Source organism: Myotis yumanensis, unplaced genomic scaffold (genome assembly GCF_028538775.1).
Source record: "Myotis yumanensis isolate MYYU_CA2020_CCGP unplaced genomic scaffold, mMyoYum1.0.hap1 SCAF_10, whole genome shotgun sequence".
NCBI classification, from domain to species: Eukaryota; Metazoa; Chordata; class Mammalia; order Chiroptera; family Vespertilionidae; genus Myotis; species Myotis yumanensis.
In genome coordinates this window covers 4,040,818-4,062,887 of record NW_027223761.1, presented here as the reverse complement: position 1 = coordinate 4,062,887, position 22,070 = coordinate 4,040,818, and the positions used below count along the sequence as shown (strand labels likewise).

Below are 22,070 nucleotides of genomic sequence, written 5' to 3'. Positions count from 1 at the left end.
TGAATGTTAGACGGCTGTGCTGTTGGCTAAAAATAAGGAAGCAGCTGGCAGGTCTTGAGCTTTTACTGTGTTACCATGTGAAGGGCAGACATTCAGCTTTCTAATACCCTGTGAGTTGGGGTTGACTATTTCCTTTTTATAAAGGAGGACACCAAGTCGCTACCTCATTTTATACATGAACAAAGTAAGGCACAAATAGTTAAGTGACACCAAAGGATGCAAGTAGTCCCGTCTGTCCCTCCGAGTGCCCATACTGTTGCTTAAACATGGATTTTGCAAGTAGGTGGAAGGATAGAAGGCTGAACGGTGTCCTGGCGCAGTCACAGCGAGTGACTCTTTACTTGGCCATTTACCCCACAAGACTGTGAGTCTCTGGAAGAAGGACTGTTTCTCATGGCCCCTGCAGCATCACTGCCTAGCGCGGTGCCTGGCACATAACAAGCGCCTTGGAACCTGAGTCACAGTGGATAGAACCGCAGAAAACAATTTAGCTATTTTTGTGCTTCATAAAAATACTTGAGGAACCTTAAGTATTTACGGCTTTGTTTTGCTGTCCCAGAATGGTGACTACCACTTTCTGAGCGCTAACTAGGCATCAGCCACAATTGCCAAACACATCTCAGTTAACTTACAATACTGTCAGTTGAGTAAGCAAATCATTTGACAGACAATGATGAAATGAGTTCAAAGAAGTTAAGTAACTCACTCAAGTTTGCACAGCTAGTGAGCCTCAGAGTCAATTCAAAGCCAGGTCAAAGCCAATGGCCTTAACCATTCAAACACGTCTACCTGTCACCTACTTATGGAAAACCACAAGAGAAGCTCAGCCTCTGGTCAGACCACATGACTCAATTCAGAATGAGATGGCTGAAGGCAGGCTGTAATCAGTAACACCAATATTTAGCATTTTGAATGTCCACTGTTTTGATGACCCTGAATAGTTGGGAAGGAAACAGCAACAATAACAACAAAACATGTTTCTCATTAAACATGTACCTATAATTTGTACTGTGTTGCTCCAAAAGCCCAAAGCTTCTCTACAAGGTATGAGGAAGGCTGATGTTGCTAACGATGACCTTGATAATGTTATATTGAGACAGATGTTACATCAGTATTTGCTGGTAACTTCCTGAAGAATGGATTTCAGTGGATCTCTATTGGTAGCCCTTGTAATAGAATAGGGTATTTTGTTCAAATGCAAAAGTAGATACTTTATATTAAAGTAACAAGAAAGTGAGCGAGTGATGTTAGGTGCAACATATACCTTCTTTATTCATCCATTCAATAAATATTTGAGTTTTGCCCAGCTGGTGTGGTTCAGTGGTTGAACATCAACCTATGAACTAGGAGGTCATGGTTCGATTCCCGGTCACGGAATGTGCCCAGGTTGTGGGTTTCCCCAGTGTGGGGTGTGCAGGAGGCAGCCAATCAATGATTCTCTCTCATCATTGATGTTTCTATCTCTCTCCCTTCCTCTTTAAATCTATCTATCTATCATCTATTTACTTATCTTTGAGTTTTTACTCTCTACCTGGCACTGTTGAGGCACGGGAATATAGCAGTGAACAAAAGAGACAAAAAATTGTCTGTTTAGAACATACATTCTAATGGGAAAAGATAAACAAAAAGAAAAACTAGTTAGATGGCGCACCATCAGGTAAGAAGTCTTATGGTAAGAAGTCTTACGGAGATGAACAGGGGAAGAGAATAGAAAATGCAGTTTTAAATTCTTACACTGTGTAATGCAATTGTGACATCATTGGCTTTTAACCCTGCTCTCTCTCTGAGCCTGCCAGATAATGCCCTGGATTTGTGTCTCATCCTGCAGGTCCTGCCTTCTGCACCGTGTGAAACCCCAGTAAACACTTTCCCGGATGTTCATGTCTAGTTCCTTCTGGCCCCAGTTGGTCTAGATCTAATCTAGACTCTGAAATCTAAAATCTGGAGGAAGATATTCAAATAATCTTTGAGAGTTTGGGGAGACTCAAAAGGGGCAGGGGAAAATAAATCAAAAGAGGACCTTTTTAGGTAAGATTAGGCAGAATTATCTTTACCTCTTCACCTCTGATCTAATCACTAGTTAACAGCTTGAGGGCTTGGCAGGACCTAGAGGTAGCTGGATAGGTTATACTAGTTCAGAGGCAGAAGAAAAAGTGAATGTGGCCATGGTGATACCAAGAGGTGGTGGTGTGATGGATGCTTTAGCCTCCCATAAGCTTCACCAGCTACTTAACCCCAAGAGAACTGCTCTACCTCAATAAATCCAAAATAACAACACTATTTATTCAACTGTGGCAACGGACATTTCCTCAATCCTATGTGAAGTGTGAATAAAAGCACGTTCGGAGAAGCTTGTTTTGCGTTGATTTACCATACAGTTTAAGGATGTGCTTGCAAAGCAGCTTCAGAAAAGCGCCTGTAAACCTGAGGTTGACAAAAGATGGCCGTGGCTGAGGCTGGACAAGGCCGGTGGAAGGGTTTCACCGCTCACATTAGCTCTTAGAGTGGGGATGCTGCACCATCGGGCTCGGCTGGGGGCGGGAAAATGGGTGAAGCTGGTAATGGTGGTAACGAAGTCACAGCCTTCCCCCCTTGTGAAGTCAAATCGTTTAAAAACCGGTGCCGCTCACGTCACCCAGGGTTAAGGCCGTCTTCCGGTCCTTAGGGCAGAGGGCCGCCCACCTGTGGCCCCGAGCAGAGTTAAACACCAAAACGGTCTCAAACGCCGGGCCGACGGGGGCTCAAAGCCGGTTAGCCCAAGGGCTGGGTCACGGGCCCGGTCTCCAGGCGGGACTCGCTGGCGGGCTCCCGCCCGGGCCGGCCCCCACCTCCCCGCAAGGCCTGCTGGGAGTTGTAGTTCACTTGTCGAAAAGCCCAGCGAAGCCCAACCCCCTTCTTCTGCTTCCTTCCCGCCTGGGATGAGTGCGCAGAACCAGGAGCCCTGGCGGGGACCCAGAGAGCATAGGACTACAATTCCCAACGGACCGCCGGCCCCAGTGCGCAGTCCCAGGTAGACGGCGGCGCGCTTCACGCTCCCGCGCAGGCGCACACAGGTCGGGGCGGTGGCGGGATTCGGCCGCGTGCGCTTTCCCGCTCCAGCTCGTCCAGGGCTCGCAGCGCCCGCAGCCTCCCGTCGGGCCTCGCCCACCCGCCCTGTGCTCGCTCCCTCGCGGTTCCGCGTTCCCCTCCATCTCCCCAGTTTCTCCCAGAGCCCAGGCCCCGCCTGTTTCCCGCCTCCAAGGCCAAGTTTGTTCCCGCCCCAGCCCTTCCCTCTCTGAGCCCTGCTGCTTCTGCTAAGGGCGGAGGCTCCATGTTGTCTCCTCATCGAGCGGTAGCGGCTGCCTCGGGAGGAGCAGGTGAGGCGCCTAATCCTCCCCCCGCCCCCCCCCCCCCCCCCGGCCCCCGGCCCCACTGTGTGGCCACCCCCGCCGCCCTTCCCGCTAGAACTCGGAGGAGACCGCCCGTCCGCGCCGCCGTTCTTCTTGTCCCGGGGCTGGGACCGCAGGTCCCTGAATTCGGAGCCGGGGGCTGCTCGCTGGGCCCGGTCGGTCGGGCGCGGGCGGCGTCTTACTCGGCCCCAGGCTGGGAGCGAGCGGCCGCCTTCGGGGGTCGGGCCCTGCGCCGGGGGAGGGCGCTAGTGCTCCTCTGGGCTGTTGCTGCGGGTCTGGCGCCCCCCGCAGCCCTGGGGCGGGTCCAGAGGCTTCAGCCCGGCTCTGGGCAGAGCCCGGCGCGCAGGGACGTCCGCCCCTTTCCCGCCCGTGCGCTTCGCACGCTCGGGGGCCGGGGGCCGGGTGGCTCCGGCCGGGCCGACGCCGAGGGAGCGGGAAGGCGGATGCTTTTCCCGTCCCGCTGGTAGGAAGGCCGTGGAGGACGCGACGCTTCTGGAGCTGGACGCTCCCTTTCTATCCTGACGACCTTGAGGCCCCACAACGAGCATTGAGAAAGTTGGTCTTGAGCCCACACTGCACGGCCACGAAGGAGATAACAGAATGCGGCCTGAGTTATTTGTTAGGAAGTTCTTTTAGGACGTGTGGTACTGCACGTTGTTCTTTTGCTTTCCTGAAGACAAAAAAGAAAAAAAAAAAAGAAAAAAAGTGAAAGTATTAAATGAAAACCAAATAGAAGTGACCGTAAATCACGGGTACGCCTTCGCCTGTCAGCTACCTGGCTTTATTGTTTAACGTGCTGTTGAAATTGCCACAAGTTTCACTTGCGAAATCGAGAGGCGAGAGGAGAAGGTAACCTTGGAGGATCGGTTGGTTAGATCAACCCCAGCCCTCCAGCCTGAAGACGGAGTTGGGTGGGATGTTCTGTGAAAGGGCGGGTGGAACTAACGGACCAGGAACGCGATCTCACATTTTGACTTGCTTTTGGAGAAGCAAAACCCACATAGTTTTCATCTGCGGCAAGTACTGATCGTGGCAATGTCCCGAAATTCTAAAATTAGTACTTTTTTTTTCAGCCCCCATAGACAGTAGCTTGTAGTCTAGAAATCCCTGCTGTTTCTGCTTTAACCACCTGCAAATGAAACACTTGGATGGAAAGTTCTCTACGTAATGAAGCGTTACACTAGGACAGCACATTGTCTTGTTAGCTAGGGTTTATCTCACTGGAGTAAACGTGCAATTCAGAAAAGCAATAATAAATAGAGGATAAATGTGATGAGGTGTACTAGCATCATTTTCTTAGTTTTCACTAAACAGGCTTTTAAAAAATCGGTTCAGCACTTTTTCATTTTTATGATTTCTAAATCATAGAATAAAGAATATAGTCATGCTAATTATTTAAAATAAAATAGAGAATTGTAAGAAGCAAGAAATATAAAGTTTTATTCTACTTCTCCTGTTCCCCAGTGGTCATTATTAATAATTTGGTCACATTGTTATTTGTTTTTTGGGGGTCACATATTTTAAGGTTCCTATGAAGTACCTTAGGGAACCCTAGGTTGTATGAACTTGTTTGAGAACGGGTTTAGAATTTACCTTTAATGACTAGGCATGCCTGTTAAAGTTTTACGGCCTTATTTTTCATTTTGAGAAATTGTTCAAATAACACAACTACGTTTTAAAGTTAGTCTCAATTCTAAAACATTTCCCCAAGTTATCTTTGACGTTTTAGAAGCATATTCTCTAAGATCTATCAAGGGAGGAAAGTGAGGGGAAAGCTTTTATTTAAAAGAAAAATCTTTTAGTTGCCATAGCGTTGCAGTTCTCAGCACTGCTGCGCATTAGAATAACCTGGGTTTTTTTAAAAACCTGTGGATGCTTGGGACCCACCCACAGATTCTGATTTAATACATTGAATGGTCAGGCAACAGTTAAAAAAATCCAAATCTAATTTTCATACTAATTTATAATCAAATTTCCCTATAGGTGGTTGCTTATGTTTGAATTGGTTTGTTACTATATAGGAAGTATAATTTGTAATTCAATATTTGTATTAGAAGTTGATGCTCTTCATTGCAAATTTCTAAAGAAATGTTTTTTATTGGCATTTTGATTGTTAGGTTAGATCTATTTCACAGCTAAAGAATGTTATAAATCAGGAAACAGGCTTTACTGGGATAGTAGGCAAATAAACAAATGATTAACTCTTCTTATGCCTTGAAATGATAGGAATCTCAGGCAAATAAATACTGCCAAATAAGAAAGCCTTACTAAACTGGAACACATAATTAAAACCTTCAGGTAATGAGAATGATTTTAGTGATGGTCTCATTTTTAGGGAAAAGTCAAATAAGATGAATATTAACTCATTCTCTATTAAAAAGATGCCTAGCATCATTTTTAGATTCAGCTGCGTCTCTGCATTTCTGAATCTTCAATACTGTTTAGTCATAATTGATCTTCATAAATCATGAAGCACTCCAAAATTCTTAACTGATAAATGGTTTTGTTCAGCATTCTGTGCTAAAATAAAATATAAAGATTTTTTACAACAGATGAACTGAGAAAAAGCTTCTTCCAAAATCCTTTAATTAATCAAGATGTAAAATTTCCCCTGATATTGTTTAGTTGGGTTTAAGTAATACTTTCACTGAAACAGCCTTAAAAATTTATGGGTATCTACCATCATACTCCTACCTTGAGACAAAGTAGAGCACATAAAAGTACTTACTCATCATCACCACAAAGGAACCACACCCAGCAGTTCTAGAGTTGGCTGAGGGCTTGTACTTTCTCTTGTGATGATGTTTTCTCTGGCCTGGTCTGTGAATTAGCTTTAAAAACTGCCCGCACGGACAAGGCATGAAAATGGTATGCTTCTGTTTCTGAGTGTGTTGCTTTTTGACTAGCGAATGGATTTCAAAAGGAGAGTGGAAAACTCGGGTCATAACTTTACCCTGAGTCATGCACTCTACTCAGTGAAATGTTTCTGAGTTGATTTGCTTTTCGGAGCTCACTGGGCAGTAAGGATGAGCACTGCGGCCGGCTCCACCCCAGCTGATTTTGAGGAGAAAACCGAGACACAGAGAATAAAGTGGTTTATTCAGGCTGTTACATTCCGTGCACAACTGGGCCCCACACTCTGGTCTTTCCTGATTGCTGAGCAGGCCTTACTCCTATACGTATTGCCTCACTAGAAAAACAACCTTTGCCAAATCATGGAAGGGAGGGAGGTATGACAGGATTTGATGGTGTATTGCATACAGGAAGATAGGGAAGATGTGGAGTCTGAACCAAGGAGATTTGAGAAGTGGATTAACTGAGGATTCATTTTGAAGACACTAAATGTAGATTTCTAAAATGTTAGTATTGGAAGGGTTGCTAGAGCTTAAATCTTGACTCATTTTTCTGTTGAGACTGAGATTAGACATGCCCAGAATCACACAGGTTGTTTGTGGTAGAACCGGAACAGGATCCTGTGTCCTGACTCTTATGCCCATATATTTCTACATATTACTCCGTAGAGGTGATAGTGGAATATCCAGGTGAATCTGTCCCTTAGGCAGTTGTACATTTGGACCCGAATGCAGGTTAGAAGTTAACGAAGTGGTATCACCAACATAGAGGGTGTAGTGAAATGATAACAGCTCTTTGAGGGAGTGAATGAGAACTTCGAAAAGGATTGAAGCAGAGCCTCGGCGTATGTCATAGGAGGCTGGAAAGAAGAAAAAGAAGTGAAAGATGATAAAGAGGTTCGAAGAGAACTAAGAACGTACACTGTCACTGAGTACGGAGATTTTAAGAAGTTTTAGAAGCGGGCGGCTGTTGTGTTTTGTCGCAGAGAGAGAGGATTGAATGAGAATCAAGAAAGGGCTGTCAAATTTGGCCAGAGAGGTCTTAAATAAACTGGAGAGGTTGAGAGGAAAATCAGATAGCAAGGTGCTAAGGGGAATGGTTCCATATGTAGATGAAGACATACCTTCAAGGAGTTTGACAATGAAAGAAAGACTGGGACGGGGAAGGGAAGAAACCGATCTTTATTGAGGTTTGCTATTGGGTTTAGTGTTCACAACACTAGGAAACTATTACCCTGCCTGTGTTAGGTACTGAGGCTGATGCCTCCTAGTTGCTCTACTCCTCAGGGGTTCCCAGTCTGGGTTGTAAATCAGAATTACAATATAATAATTGTGATAAGTAGAATAGCTATGTACAAGGTTTTAGTGGAAATAGGAGAGTGGGTCTACTTTATTAAGTCCCTAAAATGTGTCAAACACTGGACTTTGAGGTGGGTATTAGATTTATAAATAAATGGAGCTTTAAGTGGTTAGAAATTTATCCATAGTCACATTGTGACTAAGGGTGGAGTTTATTTGTTTATTCCACAAATATTTATTGGCTGTCCATTATGTGTGGACATTGTTCCAGGATATTGGGGAATATAGCACTGATCAAGAGACAAAATTTCTGCCCTAACCGGTTTGGCTCAGTGGATAGAGTGTCGGCCTGCGGACTGGGGGGGTTCCAGGTTCGATTCCGGTCAAGGGCATGTACCTTGGTTGCGGGCACATCCCCAGTGGGAGGTGTGCAGGAGGCGGCTGATCGATGTTTCTCTCTCATCGATGTTTCTAACTCTCTATCCCTCTCCCTTCCTCTCTGTAAAAAATCAATAAAATATATTAAAAAAAAAAAAGAGACAAAAATTCTTACCCTCATGGAGCTTACATTCTCGGTGGGAGAAGGTAAGGATTTAAGGCCTGCCTTGTCTTGTCCAGAGCCTGTTTTCTCTTTAGTATCCCATATACTTAGGTGATGTGTCCTCTGAGGGTAGGCTGGGGAGATCAGGACAAAGGGAGGGTGAAGGTGAGTGTTGAAGGATGAGCAGGTGTGTTTGTGGGGAGTGAAGCGGGGAGAAGCATTTTAGGCGATGAGAACAAATGGTTGAGGAACAAATGGGTGAGAACAGCTGGAGGTTTAGGAATTGGGACAGTACCGGAACCTAATGTTCTCCCAGTAGAAAGACCAACAAGAATACTTTTGCCTGGGAGAATGGGGAGAATAAGAAGTTAGAGGAACTAAGGCAGTGGAGGGGTGGGGTTTTAGTTTCAAGTTGTCCATAAAATGTTTGTGGTAGCCTTTATGTAGTTGCTGTCATGATATGTTCATGTACTGTAATGAAGGAGTTCAGCCCTAAGGGACTGAGGTAACATCATCAAAGAAACACCTGGGGCCCCTCTTCCGGGGATGGTGACTTCAGGCATTCCCCATGGTCCAGCGTTGGACATGCCGTCAGAGGCTGCCTACAATACAGCCTCTAACAAAACTAGGCTGCCCCAAGCCCCTGGCAATCGAATTGCTTACCTTTATACCAAGAAGGTTGGGAAAGCACCAGAATCTCCATGTGGTGCGTGGCCAGGCCGACTTAGAGGATTTCATGCTGTGAGGCCTACAGTTCTAATGAGGTTGTCTACAATGAAAAGACTTGTCAGCAGGGCCCATGGTGGGGCCACGTGTGCTAAATGTGTCCAGGACAGGATCAAGCGTGCCTTCCTTACTGAGGAGCAGAAGATTGTGAAAGTATTGAAGGCACAAGCAGAGTCAGAAAGCTAAATATGTTAAAAAATGAAGTTTTCTTTGAGTAATAAAAGCAATTAAAAGGCAAAAAAAAGAAAAAAAAGAAACACTTGTGGATGGTGACTTGGATAATCAACCTTATAGGCAAGAGATGTTGGAAGATGGCTTAGCCCAGTGGTCAGCAAACTGCGGCTCTTTGGCCCCTTGAGTGTGGCTCTTCCACAAAATACCACGTGCGGCCTCGCATGTACAGTGCGATTGAAACTTTGTGGCCCATGTGCAGAAGTCGGTATTTTGTGGAAGAGCCACACTCAAGGGGCCAAAGAGCCGCATGTGGCTCGCGAGCCACAGTTTGCTGACCACTGGCTTAGCCTAAGGGAATGGGCCCTAAAATTTGGATTAAGGGGTCTAAGGGTTTGGAGAGTGAGCTGTGAGGATAAGTCAAAGGACATTCACATGACATCTGGAAAGAGATGGTAGAAGTAAAGTTTTACTTGGCAGATCTGTAATATAGTCCCATTGTCCTAGAACAGTGATGGCGAATCTATGACACGCGTGTCAGAGGTGACACGCGAACTCATTTTTTGGTTGATTTTTCTTGGTTAAATGGCACTTAAATATATAAAATAAATATCAAAAATATAAGTCTTTGTTTTACTATGGTTGCAAATATCAAAAAATTTCTATAGGTGACACGGCACCAGAGTTAAATTAGGGTTTTTCAAAATGCTGACACGCCGAGCTCAAAAGGTTCGCCATCACTGGGCTAGGTCCTACCTCTCTTGTTGCTCCAATATTCCTAGGGTGTTGCCCTCATGTGCCTGGTTGGGGATGACTCACTCTCACTTCTCCATCTAGCCAGCAGGAAGGGGGAAAATGCGTGACCTGGAAGTTGCTATATCATTTCCAGTCAGAATTTAGTCACACGATGACACCCTAGCTGCAGGGTTGGTTTGGAAATGTGTTTCTTTTGGGCAGTTAATATGCCCAGCTAAAAATCTATTACCTAGCAGGAGGGAAAAACATATTGGGTGAGTAACCAGCTATCTCAGAGACTTTGGTACTGCCTTGAGCAGTTTATCCATAAGGTCTGAATAAATTGTTCTCATGGGCTCTTCTATATGAAACACTGAAGATTTTTAAGTCCTGGATTCACCTGCTGTTGTGGCAATAAGAAGAACCCTAAGAGATTGTTCACAGAAATGTTTCCTTTCTTACCACCAATAATGGTAAAGAAAAGTATTAGTATACATTTATTACAACAATAGCATGACTTTTAGTATATGTATTTGTTTTCTAATAGTTTGTAAAAAATTAAAAAGTGCCAAGAACCCTTTTGTTGTTATGTGATAAAGTATAAAAAGTGAGCCGCAGTTCCGTAGCTTAAAGGGTAGATAGACTCTGGCAGTCGAGTGTTGTTGACTTTGGCTGCTATGATCATGCAGCCTTTTGTGCTTCCCAGACCAAAGTAATTTGGGGACCACTCTTATGAGTCTTCCTACCTGTGTATGCTTTACTTTATGTTTGTCCTTCCGTTTACTTTAAATGGATTCATTCTTTAAACTTAGCCTCCTTCTAAGCCATGATCCATTAAAACGTGGTTTTGTTTCCTAATATACATTAAAATGCATAATTATTAAAATAAAATCTCCTTTCAGCTGCCTAACACATCTCTTAATATCAGTGGGATAGACTCTCACTTAGGGAAATAGTGCTTTGCTTCAGTCCTGAGCCCCACCGCTACTTTTTTGTAAACTTTCCACATATCCATAGCTATTAAGTAGCTTTGAATTTCCAGGAGTTATCTTTTTGCTTTCAACTCTGGTAGGGAAACTACTGATACTCAACCACCTGAGCCACACCAGCCAGGGCTGATATATTTGTCTTTTTCTTAGGGATTTCTATATTGATTCTGGATATGAGTTCTTTGGATATAGGTATTGTGATATTTTCTCCTATCCTATGGTTTGCATTTTTACTCTTAATGGTATCTTTTAATGAACAAAAATTATTGATTTTAATGAAGTCTAATTTGTCATTTTTTTTATGGTTAGTGTTTTTGTACCTTAACTTCTTGCTTTTTCCTTGTTCAAAAATACATATTTAAAAATATGTTGAAACTAATGTTTTTCTCTGTAACAACATAGGTGATGCCATGGAGAGTGGAAAGCCTGGTCCAGTGCAAGTTGTTTTGGTTCAGAAAGACCAGCATTCCTTTGAGTTAGAAGAGAAAGCGTTGGCCAGCATCCTCCTGCAGGACCACATTCGAGACCTTGATGTGGTGGTGGTGTCAGTGGCTGGAGCCTTCCGAAAGGGCAAGTCTTTCCTTCTGGACTTTTTGCTCCGGTACTTGTATTTCCAGGTACAGTAGAATTACTTCATTTCAAATCAGAAAAGGAGAATTTATGTTCGAAAGAGCAAAATAAGTTCACGTGTTATTCTTGATGTTTAAAAGTACTCAAAATTTTAGGTTTAATGGAAATGTCTTATTTCTCCTGTAGAAAGAAGGTGGCCATTCAAATTGGTTAGGTGATTCAGAAGAACCGTTAACAGGATTTTCATGGAGAGGGGGCTCTGACCCAGACACTAATGGGATTCAGATCTGGAATGAAGTTTTCACTGTGGAAAAGCCAGATGGGAAGAAGGTAAGGAAGAAAAAGGCTTACATAATAAAACAATGAAATAAGAACTTTAATGCATATTTTGATACTAGTAACCCAGTTAAAAATAATTTTTATTAGAATGATATGTTTATGGTTTAAAAATAACCCATAAATATAGTTTAAAAGGTCAAATAATAATATAAGGCTTCTAACAAAAAATAGTAAGCTACAGCCCTAGCCGGTTTGGCTGAGTGGATAGAGTTTGGGCCTGCAGACCGAAGGGTCCCGGGTTCGATTCCAGCCAGGGGCACATACCTCAGTTGCAGGCTCCTCCCCAACCCGGGCCCTGGTCAATGCGCATGTAGGAGGCAACCAATTGATGTGTTTCTCTCATATTGATATTTCTCTCTGTTTTTCCCTTTGTCTTCCACTCTCTCTAAAAATCAAAGGAAAAATATCCTTGGGTGAGGATTAAAAAATAATAGTAAGCTACAGCTGTAGAACCTATCCCCAGATTTATTTGTAAGGGTCAGGAGGGGCAAGTCATTTGTGTCTTAAAGTGGAAGAGGGGCTTTGGAAGTACCACTGGTTTTTTTAACCTTTAACCCATTCCTTCCTAAAGCACGTCTTCACAGCTGCTCATTTCTCTCATTTTTGAGTCTTTTTGGGATTTAAGGTTCCAAATCCCCTCTTCAGGTTGTTTAGTTGTAGCCTTTTCCTAAATGCTAAGTCATTCATTATTTTGGGGGCTGAAGAGCTGATGCACAACTCTTGATTGCTGTTTTTATATTTTCTATTCCTTTTCCTATGCATTTTCTTATTATTTTATTTCTCTATTTGAGTGAAGGTTTCAGGAGAAAGATATATTGGAAAACCCCCTTTTTTTTAAATGTATAGATACACATACAAAAAAATGTGTAGCACAATGAGGAGCTTATCACATTTTGTAAAGAAAGATAATCTAAGAGAATGAAGAGTTTTAACATTGAAATATAACAGTAACTTTTTTATAGAAGGAACTTTAGATATTATTTTATCCAACCTTTTAATTCTTTTAACAGCTTTATTGAATTATAATTGACATTTCATTCCTCCCTTCCTAGCTTTTGTGCTGTTGTCACATATTTTACTTTAATATTGTTTTTATTTTTATTTTAATGGTTAGTTATCTTTTAAAGGTATTTAATAAAAAGTCATATAGTTACTCATATAGTTAGCATTAACTGTGCTCTTCATTTTCTGTGTGTCCGTATTTCCATTTTCTTGTCTACTTTTTTTCTTCTGTTTGAAGGACTTCCTTTAACATTTCTTATAGTGCTTTGCAGGTGCTGAAATCTTTTAACTTTCTTGTTTCTGAAATGTCTTTATTTTAAAAAATATATATGCTGGGTATAGAAGTCCAGGCTGATAGGTTTTTCTTTCAGTGCTTTGAAGATGTCACTCCCCTGACTTTTTGCCATTGTTTCTGACGAGAAATCCTGCTGTTACCCTCAGGTGCCTAATGTCTTTTTTGTCTGCCTGCTTTTAAGGTTTTTCTCTATTATTTTCTTTTAGCAATTGGATTATAATGTGTCTTAGTGTAGTTCTCTTCATATTTCTTGTATTTGGACCATGTTGAGCTTCTTGAATCTGCAGGTTTATAATTTTTATCAAAATTGGACATTTTCTGCACTCATTTTTTCAAATATAATTTTGCCTCATATCCTTTGGGGACTTACATTACATGTATGTCAGGCTACTTGAAGTTGTCTCATGGCTTGTTTTTATTTTAATTCTTATTTTTCTGTTTCCTTTTTTTTTGTTAATCCTCACCTGAAGATATTTTTCCATTGATTTTTTTTTTTTTTTTTTTTTAGAGAGAGAGAGTAGAAGGGAGGGGGAGAGACACACAGAGAGAAACACTGATGTGAGAGAGACACATAGATTGGTTGCCTCCCGACCAGGGCTGGGGATTGAGCCTGCAACCAAGGTATGTGTCCTTGACTGGAATTGAATCTGGGACCCTTCAGCCTGAGGGCCAGTGCTCTGTCTACCGAGCAGAGCTGGCTAGGCTCTGTTTCCTTTTTGATGGTTTCTTTTGGTAGGTCTTTAAATTCACCAATCCTAATAACCTGTTAACCCCATTCAGTGTATTGTCATTTCAGACAGAATTTTCATCTCTAAAAGTTCAGTTTAGGTCTTTTTAAAAAATCTCTTCTCATTTTTTCTTTTATTGACTTTAGAGTGGAGGGAGGATAGAGAGAGAGAGAGAGAGAGAGAGAGAGAGAGAGAGAGAGAGAGAAAGAAACATTGATGTGAGAGAGATACATGGATTGGTTGCCTCACATATGCACCCCAACTGGGATCAAGCCGGCAACCTGGCATGTGCTCTGACCGGGAATGGAACCTATGACCTTCTGGTGCATGGGGTGTCGCTGCAACCAACTGAGCCGGAATGCCCAGGTTGCAGGTTCTCTGCTCAAAACAAGGCACCTAAATAATTACTTTTCTGATAAAACCTATAAGCAGCCGCTTAAACCTCATTTAAATGTTACCTGTATTTCTCAAGTTCTCCTGTACATTTCCCCCTTCTCACTTTAACATATTTTGTTTGTATTTTCCTTTTTTTTAGGTTGCAGTTGTTTTGATGGATACCCAGGGGGCATTTGACAGCCAGTCCACTGTGAAAGATTGTGCTACCATCTTTGCTCTAAGCACCATGACTAGTTCTGTTCAGGTAAAACCACTCGACTAGGAAAACACATTTGTAGAGGAAATAAGATGAAGGGGTTACATCTAGTTTTAGTTATTGTTTTGTTATCAGAATTTCTACGGTGATACATAAAGGTTCTTTATAGACCACAGATATCAGTTTACCTCTTACTGGCTTAAGAAGGAACCTAAACTGTTTTTCTACTTTGGTCATAAATTTATATAAAGTCTCTAATAAGAGTCTGAAAGTGGAAATTGAAATGACATCATATAGGAAATGTAGATTTGTTAATAACGTAAGAAAACTATATTTTAAACTGTAAAGGAAGAATTATATTATTTCAACCATATAAGATATAGTTTTCCAAAGGACAGGTGATATTACTGTTGAACAGATTTCATATTTTTATATGTAAACTTTTAAATGTACAAAGCAGTGCTTTAGGCTTATTTGAGTTTGTTTGAAATTAGCTAAAGTATCAATTTGGATGTTTGTTTTCTAGATTTATAATTTGTCTCAGAACATTCAGGAAGATGATCTTCAACAGCTACAGGTATATATTCCTCATTTAAATATCATATATATCTTTTAAAAGTTTTAAGACAGAAAAATTTTACTTGAGCAGGTCCAGCAAAAGATTGAAATATGGAGGAAGGTTTTTGTTCCTAATAATCCCACACTCCGTATGTCTATCACTGAGGTGGTCAGGGAATGCCGTAATGAGTTGAGCAGGGAACTAAAGAAAGTGGCCAGTAAGTTCTGTAGACATATCTGGGGGAAAGTGGCATAGGAGAGGGAACAGCAAGAAGAAAGATTGTGAGGTGCAGTGTGCTTGGCAGGATCAAGAAATGCCAATATATTTCTTTAAAAACAAAATAATTCCTAAACTTTGGCCTTTAATGTTACTACTGGGAATTACTCATGCTTTATAACCCGTGGATCTACACCAGTGCCATGACTCAGTGGTTGAGAGCTGTTGCTCTGTAAAACATTTCCACCAAAACTTATATTTGAGCCCCTAACCGGTTTGGCTCAATGGATAGAGCGTCGGCCTGCGGACTGAGGGGTCCCAGGGTCGATTCCAGCCAAGGGCATGTACCTTGGTTGCGGGCACATCCCCAGTAGGGCATGTGCAGGAGGCAGCTGATGGATGTTCCTAACTCTCTATCCCTCTCCCTTCCTCTCTGTTAAAAAATCAATAAAATATATTAAAAAAAAACCAAACTTGTATTTGAGCCCAGCCGGCATGGCTCAGTGGTTGAGCGTTTTGAACCAGGAGGTCATGATTCATTCCTGGCCAGGGCACATGCCTGGGTTGTGGGCTGGATCCCCAGTGTGAGGCTTGCAGGAGGCGGCCAATCGTGATCCTCTCTCATTATTGATGTTTCTGTCTCTCTCTCCCTCTCCTTTCCTCTCTGAAATCAATAAAAATATATTTAAAAAAACAAACTTGCATTTGACACCTTTTCACCTGAAACTATTTTCTTTCTAAGTGCCTTCCTCTCATACATTTCTTTGAATGCCCACCTTGTGTGAGGCAATGGGCATTCAGAGATACAATTGTACAATAATGTTTTAGATACAATAGTGCTTGAGGCAGACATGATTCTTTATGGATTTTGTGATCCAGTCAGTGAGAGAGATACATACATTAATAGGTGTGGGTGATATAACAGCACCACAGCTGGGTGGCTGAAAACAATAGAAATAGGAAATGAAGCCAAGAGAGAAAGGGAGAGAGCTAGAGGAGAGGTGGGGACAGGTGGAGGTGGAGGAGAGGGAGACCAGTAGGGCACAGAAGAAACGGAAAATGTGATAATTCAGGCGGCTTAACATAATAGTAGGTATTTTAGTAAAAGAAAACAGAAAATGGAGGGAAAGAAATTATAAAAGGAATAATATAAGATGATGTTCTAGAATTGAAGGACATGAGTTTTTGTCTTTTCTGCTAGGAGCTTTTTTCAAAGGTCTGGTGGTCCTTGACCCTCTGTAGTTAACAGTGCGCCGCTAAAATCTGACTGGGAGCTTTGGTAAGAGGCAGCCTTGTATACTGTTCTGGATCGCAGAGAAGTGACTGGGAAGATGATTTAGCTATTTGGTTGCAACTTCTATATGTCTATATTTGCAGACTATTATTGTTGGACTCAAATTCCCCAGAGAATTCTTTAAACTGCCTAGGTTGGGAGGGTCGAAGCTTGCTAAGGCTCTAACAGAGTGTGTGGGCTAAAGAGTTTCTCTTTCTCTGTTCAGTATGTTTGTAGACTTTAAGTACCTATCTATCTATCTATCTATCTATCTATCTATCTATCTATCTATCTATCTAAAAGGCCAACATGCTAAGTGTCCCTCCGACTGTCTGACCGGTCACTATGACGCGCAATGCAGGAGCTGCTGTGACGTGCACTGGCCATTTACAGAGAAATGGCACCGTGGACCTGGAGCTGACAAAGCAACACTTGGCTTCCCCCAAGTGGGACACAGGCCCCGCCACCACCCTGGAGCAATAGCCCACCAAATCACAGCCAACACTGCCAAGACCCCATGGTGCAAAATGTGGCCCACAGCCCAGCCCAGCCCAGCCCGAAACAGTCGCTATGGGTGCCGGGTAATGACGTCACGTAGCAATGCCCGGCTTCCTCTCCCTAGCGACTAGCCTCCTTGGAGTTTCTTCAGCCCAGGAACATGACTTGCTTTATAGCCAGGTGCAAATATTTCACACTTTAACCAAATGTCTGTGAAGCATATTCCCGTGCCTCATCTCATTTGATCCTCATAGAAGTCCTAGAGTAGGTAGATAGGAGGCTTGGTAGAATCCTATTTTCTTTTCATTAGCCAGAAAGCAGAGATTTAGAAAGTGTAGAAACTTGACCTGACTGAAAAGAAGTAAGAAATGGTGGACCTTAAAAATAACTTCAGGTTTTCTCACTGCGCAGAATATAGTCAAACATTGCTACAGTTACATATTTCACCCTTTGTTCTCCCGTGTGATCTACAATAATAATCTGCTTTGTGTTGATATTTACTGCTGTGTTGCTGACAGTTTTCTGAAAGAGAAGTTGGGGTGCTTCACTGGACTGCAAAAAGTTTAGCGAAATCAAAAAGCAGGTCTAATTAAGCAAGTTTGTTCTATATTTATAAAAGGCTAAGTTGACTCGCACATCCACAGTACATATAAAGCTTTCGCTGGCGCCAGTTGCATGCGTGTGTTTCCATCTGTCATTGTCGGAAATTGGTTGACACTTCTATTATAGAGAAAGGGTGAATAGTGATATTAACACATTGCGGACCAGTAGTTTTATTGCTAGCTTTACCCAGTGGCCAGATAAGTTTCTATTGAACGAGTACAAAAAACGTTTTACATAAATGTTAAAGGCATGCTTTAAAATTAAATACCCATTGCATTTTGAAGTTATTTATTACATGTTCTTACAAGCTAATATCTTTAAAAAAAAAAAAAAAATTTTATTGATTTTTTACAGAGAGGAAGGGAGAGGGATAGAGAGCTAGAAACATCGATCAGCCACCTCCTGCACACCCCTGACTGGGGATGTGCCCGCAACCAAGGCACATGCCCTTGGCCAGAATCGAACCTGAGACCCTTCAGTCCGCAGGCTACGCTCTATCCACTGAGCCAAACCGGTCAGGGCAAGCTAATATTTTTTTAAAGTATTCTCATGGTTGGCCACATGCCTTAGAACAGAAACCACGAGAATTCTCGTGATCTGTCTGCAATGTGTTAAAATATTTCTTCTAATTAATTTCCTTTCAATGTGCATGAATCCGTGCACTAGGCCACTAGTTTCTAATAAGGTAGGGGACTTCTCATTCAGCTGAGTTTGGAATCAACATCTATATTCTTTCTGGTTTATCCTCTCCAGAAAGTGTAATTCCAACTTTTGTGGGGCCAGGAAGAGCATGGGGAAGGGAGCAGGATCTGGGAGTGTTAGGGGCTTTCTCCAAAGACTTTCAACCATTTCTTTAGTTATCTCTCTCATCTCTTGCTTGTAATTTCTGAGCCTTTCAGCGATTCCACTGAGAGAATCTGCTTATTTCTGGATGGCCCCTGCCTCTTGGCGATGTCTTAGGGCAGAGAAAGCCCAAACCCAAGGCACTTCTGGTTTGTCTGTTTTCCTTCCAGTGTTTTACAACTCTTGTCTGTTGTTATATTATTTCTCATCATCTTTGTCCTGTAAATTTATAATTTTTAACTGCCTTTTGCTATACTTTTAGTGAGGCTTCATGAAGAAATAGAGGTAAAATGTATGTGTAAACACTAACTTAAAGAATTTGTTTATCCTGTCATTTGGATGACATATATACTGTGGGCCCTGTGCTCGTGCTGCTGGAGGCACAATAGTGCACACAAAGCAAACGTTCCTGCTCCCGTGGAGTTTCATTGCTAGTAGTGAAGACAAACATTGATCAAGATAAGCCCTATACAGGTATAGTATGTTAGATAGTGGGATATGTTAAGGAGAAAAATTAAAAAGAGGCATGGGTAGGAACCATTGTGTGGTGACTTGTAATCGTTTAGGTAGGTGGTGGTGGAAGGCTTCATTGAGAAGGAGCCATTTGAGTAAAGACCTTAAGAAATGAGGGACCTGCCCTGGCTGGTTGCTCAGTCGTTATAGCATCAGTCTGCACACACAGGGGCTGCTGGTTCGATTCCTGGTCAAGAACATGTACCTGGGTTGCAGGTTTGATCCCTGGCCCTGGTTGGGGAGCATTTGGGAGGCAATCAATCAATGTATCTCTCTCACATTGATTTCCCCCCCCCCCCCCCCCCCCGCTTTCCTCTCACTGATAATCAGTGGAAAAAATATCCTTGGGTGAGGATTAGCAACAACAACAAAAATTAAGAAATGAGGGACCTGATTGCACAGCTATTTAGGGGAAGAACATTATAGGTAGGAAGAGAAGTCAGAACAAAGACCCTAAAGCAGCTGTGTGCCCAGCACATTTGAAGAACATCAAGGAGGGCCAGCATGGTGGCATCACATTATAAGACCTGGCCTTTTATACTGAATGTGGTTGAGGGTTTTGAGCAGAGGCCGGGTGTGATCTAACTAACCTTATTGATAACAGAGCCATGGTGGCTGTTGTATGGAGAATGGTGATGAGGAGGGGCAGGCAGACAAATTAGGAAGCGATTGCAGTGTTCCAAGCTACATGGAATTTGTGAGTGGTTGGATTCTGGATTTGCTAAAGAATTGGGATGTAAGACAGATCCAGGATTATTCTAAGGTTCATGGCTCCTGTGGGCTTTGAAACTGTAGAACTTTGGTTTCATATAAGTAGGAGTTAGGTCTGTTAAATGAATACTTTGATAAAGAATAGCCACAGAAGGCCCCCTCCCTCCCAGGTGTCTGCGCCTTTCCCTCTCCCCACTTCATCCCCCACACACCTGCATCTCCTGAACTCTGAGGGACTCCCCCCCAAAAAATTGCCACAGAAATACTTTAATTTTGCCTTACAAGCCATAACTCTTCTTCTTCTTCTTTTTTAAGCTCTTCACAGAATATGGTCGTCTGGCAATGGATGAAATTTTCCAAAAACCCTTCCAGGTAGAATGTTCACTATAAATGCCACTCAAATCTTTATTTTAGTTCAGAGATCAGCAAACTGCAGCTCACAGGCCAGTTCTGGCCAGCTGCCTATTTTTATGTGACCTATGAGTTAGGAATGGTTTTTACATTTTTAAATGGTTGAAAGAAATCAAAAGAGGAATACTATTCTATGACATGTAAATTATCTGAAATTTTAATGTCAGTGTCTATAAGGTTTTATTTAGAACACAGTTATACTTATTTGTATTGCTCATGGCTGTCTTGTGCTACAGTGGCCTAAAATATTTACTCTCTGGCCATTTACAGAAAAAATTTACTGACCTTTGTTTTAGCTAATTATTTCATGAGGACGAGAATGCATAGTAACCTGAGTAAGATTAGAGGAGCGTTAAGTATTGTTTTCCTTTCCATTCTAATGTGGAAGGTAGATCTGATGTATGACTAGCTAGTGCCATACTACACTCCCCACCCTTGCGTTTGGCATTCTTGTTTATAAGGTTTCAGAGACATCACAGAATAGCTCAATCCTTCAGCATGTTTTCTTGTCTCCTTTGAAGAAGCTGGCATTGTGCAAAGGAGTACTTAAATTGTAATTTTGAAAATGCATTTATGCAACATTATAATGTGTGCTGCTCTTTTCTTAAATAGACACTGATGTTTTTGGTTCGAGACTGGAGTTTCCCTTATGAATACAGCTATGGACTACAGGGAGGAATGTCATTTTTGGATAAGCGTCTACAGGTAAGTAGAAATATAATATGGGAATTACCTAAAAGCAGTGATAGCTTTCTCATTTACCTTAGCTATTGTATTTCAAGCAGATTACAAAAAATTATATTAAGTTTGTTAAATACTTACGCATGTTAACACACACTAATATTACTCATGTTTTAAAGAACCTGGGTATACAGTGCACAGGGATTGTGGAGAAGAACTCTGGGCAAAAGCCCCAGCTTTGATTGTAATTCCATTTCACATTGTACGTCAGGTTCCACATGTGTCTTTAGAATGTCACATTCAGAACTTCAGTCTGTTTTTCTTGTTCAAAATTCTTACGTGTGTTTTTTTAAAAAAAATATTTTTATTGATCTAAGAGAGGAAGGGAGAGGGAGAGAGAAATAGAAACATCAGTGATGAGAGAGAATTATTGATAGGCTGCCTCCTGTACACCCCACACTGGGGATCAAGCCCACAACCTGGGCATTTATTGCTTCTTAGGGTTCTGTGTTTTCTTATTGGAAAAAACATAGGCTACTCTGACCCATCAGAGTTGGGAAGTCTCCTTTCCTTTGTCTTACACCAGTGGTTCCTGGGAAGAGAAACAAATGGTCTTTTGTAAATTGTGGGTCTTCATTGGCAGGTGAAAGAACAGCAGCATGAAGAAATTCAGAATGTCCGAAATCACATTCACTCATGTTTCTCGAGCGTCTCCTGTTTTCTTCTGCCACATCCAGGACTCCAGGTGGCCACAAGCCCTGAGTTTGATGGGAAATTGAAAGGTGTGTTACAAATGATGTTATTTTAAACATGTGATTTGATCTTTGGAATTAAATAGTGACCAGAAAATGTCAAATAAGGATCTGGTGTTGCCCTAGCCTGTTTGGCTCACTGGATAGAACGTCAGCCTGCGGACTGAAGGGTCTCAGGTTCAATTCTGGTCAAGGGCACATGCCAGGGTTTCGGGTTCAATCTCCAGGGGGCAAAGAGGGTGTGCAGGAGGCAGCCAGTCAATGATTCTCTCTCATCATTGATGTTTCTATCTCTCTCCCTCTCCCTTCCTCTCTGAAATCAATACAAATATTAAAAAAGAAAGAAAGAATCTGGTGAATGCTTAAGAGAAACAGTATGTTCTCTAAGAAAGAATAGTATTTGGAGTCTGGGTCAGTTTTTGCTCTTGCCTTACTGTGACCATCAGAATTAGAATTAGCTCATCTTAATTTCTCCATCTGAAATGGTGTTGGCAATATCCATTAATGATCTTTCTAAGAGACATGTTATGATTATTGGTTTATAAAAGATGAAAATGCTAAGTAAAAGAAGACTCAACATTAGTTAGCTAATGTTTATCAAGTAAAATTAACTTCCCAAAGAAAGATAACACAATGTGTGGCATGGCTATTGTTTTCATTTTATTTGTGATTATAAAAAAGCTGATGCTGAGTCATTTGTTAATATCAGGAAGTGCTGACTAAATAGTAGCTTAGAGAAATCAGAGTTGGGACTCATGGGTTCCATTATCTTATTTTTGTTC

General features: G+C 42.0%; 1 protein-coding gene and 1 pseudogene across 3 annotated transcripts in view; both read left to right on the top strand.

The window, feature by feature from the left end:
- The first annotated feature begins 3,152 nt into the window (after positions 1-3,152).
- The window catches only part of ATL3 (atlastin GTPase 3), a 31,779-nt gene continuing 12,861 nt past the window's right edge, over positions 3,153-22,070 (top strand). The window contains exons 1-8 of one of the 3 annotated variants that reach the window (XM_070427329.1): positions 3,153-3,356; positions 11,105-11,319; positions 11,459-11,602; positions 14,172-14,276; positions 14,755-14,805; positions 19,760-19,816; positions 20,468-20,560; positions 21,180-21,318. In XM_070427329.1, the coding sequence (XP_070283430.1) occupies positions 3,311-3,356; positions 11,105-11,319; positions 11,459-11,602; positions 14,172-14,276; positions 14,755-14,805; positions 19,760-19,816; positions 20,468-20,560; positions 21,180-21,318 (850 nt within the window). In that variant the 5' untranslated portion in view covers positions 3,153-3,310. Of the gene's footprint in view, positions 3,357-3,836; positions 4,239-11,104; positions 11,320-11,458; positions 11,603-14,171; positions 14,277-14,754; positions 14,806-19,759; positions 19,817-20,467; positions 20,561-21,179; positions 21,319-22,070 lie in introns of those variants that run through there. The other 2 variants (XM_070427332.1, XM_070427330.1) reach the window with 2 other exon arrangements.
- On the top strand, positions 5,937-9,165 carry LOC139018677 (large ribosomal subunit protein eL34-like; annotated as a pseudogene).